The sequence below is a fragment of the Physeter macrocephalus genome, chromosome 21 (genome assembly GCF_002837175.3).
Source record: "Physeter macrocephalus isolate SW-GA chromosome 21, ASM283717v5, whole genome shotgun sequence".
NCBI classification, from domain to species: Eukaryota; Metazoa; Chordata; class Mammalia; order Artiodactyla; family Physeteridae; genus Physeter; species Physeter macrocephalus.
In genome coordinates this window covers 31,023,513-31,030,030 of record NC_041234.1, presented here as the reverse complement: position 1 = coordinate 31,030,030, position 6,518 = coordinate 31,023,513, and the positions used below count along the sequence as shown (strand labels likewise).

General features: G+C 34.0%; 1 protein-coding gene across 1 annotated transcript; it reads left to right on the top strand.

The window, feature by feature from the left end:
• The first annotated feature begins 362 nt into the window (after positions 1 to 362).
• On the top strand, positions 363 to 3,720 carry LOC102982402 (X antigen family member 2). Its single transcript, XM_055081581.1, has 3 exons — positions 363 to 446; positions 991 to 1,099; positions 3,518 to 3,720. The coding sequence occupies exons 1-3, from the start codon at positions 363 to 365 to the stop codon at positions 3,718 to 3,720; spliced, it is 396 nt and encodes a 131-aa protein (XP_054937556.1).
• The last annotated feature ends 2,798 nt before the right edge of the window (positions 3,721 to 6,518 follow it).

Genomic DNA, 6,518 nt, shown 5'->3' with positions numbered 1-6,518 from the left:
GTGACGAAAGCAATAATCCCTCAAGTTTTAAATTTCCAGTAGTATTTCACTAAGTGTCTCCATAATGGTGAATCAAGTTGTGAATCCAAAACTCATCAGAAATGTGTTCTTGTTTTTTGCCATGTGTTTTAAGGTGATTTTTCTGTCAGCTTGGCCATGACATAAACAATTGCTTTTACAAGTTGCCAGATTTGGTGTGATTGGAAAGCACACACAATTGAAGTACCTTGAGACTTAGTTTGAAAATGTGTTCAATATTACAAAAATAGTATACATCATCATTTGGCCACGGAAGTGTTCAAATATAATTATCCTCTTAAGTGCATTTTCCAAATGACAATGTTCTGTTTTCAGTGGGAAGTATGAGTCGGAGAATAAAGTCAACATACAGACCTAAAGAAAGAGTTTATGATCAAGGCTATCCCAGGGCACTTGGGCCTGTGGTTGTAAGTGTTTTAACATTTGATGATTTTTATTAGTAGAAATTAATTTTTGTGCAAATGTTGTTGAACTAATATAGATACAGTGATAAAGGTCTTCCATGTGATAAGGAACATTGATCCAGGAGGATTACATTCTGGTGTTGCCTGGATGAATGCTGTTACGTTCCTGGGGAGTTTGACTGATGACTTCCTTCTCATGCTTATTAACAGATTGCACACAGCCATCCCGACATAGATTAAAATAGCTTCCAAAGTCCTTGTGGGTAACTGTTTTCTTGGAGTAGCCTCTCTGTGGGAAGAGTAACTTTATTAAGAGTAAGTATGCTGGGAGCTCGAGGCTTTTTAGGGCATGAGCCACCTCGTCTCCTTGCATGGACTTGGAATACAACTTTCTCTGCTCCAAAAAAAAAAAAAAAAGTGTACTGAATAGTATTGGGAAAATGTCTTCAGATTTATTTATGATCAAATGTGTCTTTGTATTTTGTATATTTATATTGTTGATGTGTATTAGTAACAAAACTTTTCATTTGCACACACACACCCGTAGTTCCAGCAGCCCGCTGATAAGCAACCTGAACAAGAGGAGCCAGTAACTGAAAGTCAGGACATTACACCTGATCAAGAGATACAGGATGAAGGAGCATCTTCAGTTCAAGGTGAAGGGAAAGGGAAGAAGAATGCCTGTTGCGTGTGTGTGTGATGTCTCATACATTATGATGTACCAGTAAGAGAAGGAAAGAAAACAATAGAAAGGGATCTCAAACATGGCCTGAAAATTGGCTGGAGAAGTGAAGAGAGTATAATTTGCAGCTTAGGGCAATCCCTCACTATAATAAATTTTCCCCATTTTATGAATGAGAAAATTGAGGCTAAAGGATTGGGTTTATCAAAGAGCACTTGGCTTTTGAATACAAAATCTGTATTTCACTCCAAAGTTTGTGTCTTCCTACCATGAATGTTGCTGTAAAAAAGGTGAATGATTTTGCTCAAAACTCAGATGTCTGTGCTGTAATGTAGCTCAGTATTGCCCCAGTTCAGTGTAGTAGGATAGAGGCTCCAGAAATGAGTCATGCGTGATGGCCATTGTTTCTGTAATTGATATTTTTACATGATAAGTTTGATAAAAGCTGGATAGTTCAGGATAGTTGCATACAGGTAGCTGGTTTAGTATGATTTTTTTAAAGTGGTTTTTAAAAGGTGGGTAAATCCTTCTATGGTTAGGAAAATCAAAAGATTAATTACTCTAAGATTAACATGAGACAGACATTATTTCTCCTGGATATATATAGTATTTTTAAGCAAAACATTTACATAACTCAGGCCACTATTAAAGGTTTGTAGAATATGACTGGCAGCAATGCCCTTTCATTTCTTTATACCCCATTTCCTTTATTCTCATTGTGTATCTGACTGTTATGCATAAATAATTTTACTGTTATTTTGGTTATTTCTTTTATTTAAAAGTAAAATAATTTTACTTTGTTCTACATGGGATTTATTTATGGAAAGTTACATATAGGACCTTTGGACCTAAATATAACTTTTGTTTATTTTAACGAAATAAGTTTCTGGGTACCTCAGTAGAGGGTGGGTGTCACAACTATAAGATTTGTCATGGGCCTGCAAATCCACTGAGCTAACTCTTCAGAAGATTACATTTTAATTGTAATTGAAATCCTGTCCATGGTATAGACTTCAGGCTTTGTAAATAGCTGATGCTCACTGCTTTTCGTACACTATAGCAAAATACAGAAATTATACGTTTATTATGGTTTATTCTTAGACCATTTAAAATAAAGTTTTCATAATACAGTAAAACAAATATGTAAAATCCATTCCTAGTTTCTGCTAACGATGCAAAAATCATCCTTTACTGAACTGTACACTTAAAAATGGTTAAGATGGCAAGTTTTATGTTACGTGTTTTTAAAAAAAAATTTTTTTTTTTTTTTTTTTTGGCCGTGCGGCTTGTGGGATCTTAGTTCTCTGACCAGGGATTGAACCCGGGCTCTCAGCAGTGAAAGCACAGAGTCCTAACTACTGGACCACCAGGGAATTTGCTGTTACGTGTTTTTAAACCACAATTAAAAATAAGATAACTCTTGTCTTCCCGAAGTACAATGTAGTCGTCATATATTCTCTTTAATTTTTACTTTATATTTCTAAAAACAAAATTTACAGAAAATTTGCAAGAATAGTACAATTAACTCATACACTTTTCACCTAGATTCACCGATTGTTAATAGTTTTTACCACATTGGTTTCATATCCTCTTCCCTTCCCCCCATATATACACACACGCTTACTGATATGTTTGCTATTATTACTACTGAGCCATTTAGATAAAGGTTCAACTATTACGAGCTTTTACCCTAAGTACATTAGTGTATATATAGCCTGAGAACAAAGAAAAAGTCATTCTCTTGGCTAATCACTGTACAATTATCAAAATCAGGAAGTTTGACAATGAGAATATGCAATCATTAAATACACAGTGTATATTCAAATTTCACCAGTTGTCCCGATAATTTCCTTTATAGAATTTCTTTGATCCAGAGTTCAGTCCAGGATCACGCATTGCATTTAGTTGTCATGTTTGTTTAGTTCTCTGACATTCATGACACTGACATTTTTGACGAGGACATACCAGTTGGTTTGCAAAATGTTAATTAGTTTGAGGTATTTTTAAAGACATTTTCCCCACTCAACATTTATTGTTGTCTGCTCATGCCATGTAATATGCTAAGTACTAGCATACAACCTTGAGCTCACAATCTAGTCGGAGAGACCCAAACAAATCAATGATAAGTACAGTCACAAGTACAATATGGATATGTACAAAGGGAGCACCTAATTTGTCTGAGGGCAGTCTTGGGAAAGGAAGAGGGTAATAAAACCCTGTTTTCCTAGTTTCTGGTAACAAACTCCTGAAATAATGCTCTTGGGATTCTCATGCATCCCATTTATTACCACACTAGCCTAAGGCTTTTACTTCACAACACTGAAGGAGTGAATATTATCATTCCCTTATTTATATCTCAAGTTTTACTTCTTAAATTGATAAACTTTTTATTTGCAAGGGTCTGCCCTGGAAGCTAATCAACAGGAACTGGCTCAGCCAAAGACTGGGTGTGGGTGTGGAGATGGTTCTGATGTCAAGGGGAAGAGACTGCCAAATCCAGAGCCCATTAAAGAGCCAGAAGCAGGTATGTTATCTATTACGCATGCAAATTATAGGGTGTCGGTTTTCCACAATATTATATTTTTAATAATATAAAGATAACATTACTGTTGCTTTAATAGCAGAGTTCACATATAAAGATGATTTGAAATGTAGTTCAGACCTTAACTATCAGGTATAGAAACAAATTGGGTCAAAGCCATATCGAATTATAAAATGAAGGCATTTTCTTACTTTTAAGTATAAGCCCTTTAACCAACAGTTAATAACTTTCAGATGCTTTTATAGAGATCTGCATTTAACAAATGTGTAATGCATTTGTAACACACATCAGTTTGTATGAAATATGCTGAAGCGCTGAAGTAGGTTCTAGTACCAGCTCTAACATAATTTGACTCCGGGCAAATCCCTTAACTTCTAAACCCATCTTTGCTCTTATAAAAATAGTGACTTCAAATCAGATATTTAAAAATGATTTTCAATTCTAATTTTTACTTACTCTGGTTCTGTTGCATAGAATACAAAGATAACCTGCTTTATGTGATTTTGTTTATCATAAATCATCAAATCCTGACCTGAGTCAAATTACATTTGAATTGAGGTTTCATCACTACTAAGAAAATGAACTAACACTTTGCTTGATATTTGTTTTTCTGTTGGAGTTCTGAATGCCTGTCCTCAGATTCTGTTGAATTCTGAATTCTCTGGCTCTTAAAGAACAATTGCATTTTATTTTTTCTTCCAGTTTTATTGATGTATAATTGACAAAAATGTGAACAATTGCATTTTAAATCCTTCCCCGAATGAAGCCTCAGATGACTGAATAATAAAATGTCAAGAGACAGTCTAGTTTCTAGTCTCTGTGGCTGATCAAATAGAGAGAGAGTGCATGTAGTCAGTGATGGTCAAGGTGACTGTTAGTAAGATACCTATGCTGAGCACGCTCCCTGTCCCCACTGTCAGTCTTAATAAGCTACTGTTCTTAATAAAATGTGGATAGTATGATATAATCACCTCTAACCATGTCAAATGTGTGAAAATTTAGCGCCTTGAGGCATCAAATTGTTAAGATTGAATTTCAAAGACCATAACTGAAGCACTTCCTGAGTAATCAATTTAAGTGTGTTTTACATGTGTGTTTTCCAAATTACTGACCATTAATCACACAGCTTCTGAATTTAAAGGAAGCACTTGATGTTTAGAGAAGAAATTACCCTGCATTAGTCTTCTAGATATTTTCACTTTACATTCCTGGTCCATTCCAGACTCTTTACGTTAAAAGATAGTTTTCAGGCTACTTTCAGGAACCTATTGAACATGGCTAAAATGTACTCATAGGAAGATCATAGCCTTAAATACATATGCTATTAAAAAAAGATAATAAAATTACATGAGCATCCAATATAAAAAATAATAGCAAGGCAACAAAATAAATCTAAGGGGAAAAGGAAGGGGATTCTTAATAAAAGACAGGTATGAATCATTAGGAAAAGGAAAAATAATACAACTAATAAATCAATGAGAATGCTCTTTTATAAAATATTTGTGAGTAGAAGATCCACTAGTTTAAATAATCTTGCAGAAAACAGACAAAAGGCTAAGTATACACAATAAGGACTATGAAAAAGACACTAACAGATATTGACTATATCTATCTGTCTATCTAGATATTTGGCTCTCCAGGTTTTTTTCCTTTCTCTCCACCCCACTTCTGTCCTTTTTTTTCTTCCGGACTGTGAAACATGGTACTATCTTCCTTCACAATGTGATGTTACTTTTCATGGTAATGACTTAAAACTAGTGTAACCATATAATTTATTATACAAACTGGAATGCTTTTAGGTGTGTAGAGAGTCACTACTCATAATTATAGCAGGAGTATGGATGAAAACAGGGACAAATGGTTATCCTACTACTATGTAAGGGCTAAACTGGCTCATAGAAAGTTTTGTACTTTTCCACAGTAGAGCCAAAACAAATGCAATACTAGCCTTTCTGTTTTCCATTTAAGCAATTCTAAGTGTGACATTACTGTTTTAGATATCCTATATTAAGAATATGTTTTTCAAGTCAAAACATTTAAATGAACTTTTAAAAAGTTTCTTTTGTTTCTTAGGTTTTTTATTTGTTGTTTGATTGGATTTTTACTAAAAGTATAAAAAAATGTTGCTTTCTACTTAAAACTACCTCTGAATGGAAGCATTGGGTTTAATCAGTTCTGAACTTGAACAGTCTCTTTGTTTCTCTGTACCACTAGAAAGAGTGATGTGTTTAGCAAATATTGTTAAAGTGCCTGAAAGTCTACCTTCAAAGTCTCTACAAAGGTTTAACTGTATATAAGCCAAGGGTCACCCTTAGGGTTCTGGTTTTAGTCCATTTTATAAAACTAAGACTGTAGTGTCCTCTGTATCCCTTTAGCGTCATCTAAATAAAGTTCTAACTAATATTCTCAAATGTTATGTTATCTTACAGGTGAAGGGCAACCATAGGTTTAAATGAAGACAAACTGTAACCATGCAGGCTGTTCTTGTGTTGGAAATGTGACAGAATTGTTTTGCAGTTTTGTCCAAAGAAGTCTTGCGTGTCTTTTGTTAAATTTATTCCTAGGTATTTGATGCTATTGAAAATTGTACATTTTTTTGGAAATTTTATATTTTGTTTGATCTGGTATATAGAGACCTAATTTTTGTGTATTGTTTTTTCTACCCAGCAACCTTGCTAAAATATGCTTATTAAGTCCTAAAGTTTATCTTTAGATCCTTTTCAGTGTTCAACATACATAATCATATCATCTTTGAATAATAATAAGTTTTGTTCCTGCCATTTTAAACATTATAGCTTTTATTTCCTTTTCTCATTTTAAAGTAGATAGACCCACCCAGGAAAATAATGTT

Coding starts and splice junctions, on each gene's coding strand:
- LOC102982402 (XM_055081581.1), top strand. CDS start 363: ATGAGTCGGAGAATAAAGTCAACATACAGACCTAAAGAAAGAGTTTAT. Junction 447..990: donor GGGCACTTGGGCCTGTGGTT/GTAAGTGTTTTA, acceptor ACACACCCGTAG/TTCCAGCAGCCCGCTGATAA. Junction 1,100..3,517: donor AGGAGCATCTTCAGTTCAAG/GTGAAGGGAAAG, acceptor AAACTTTTTATT/TGCAAGGGTCTGCCCTGGAA.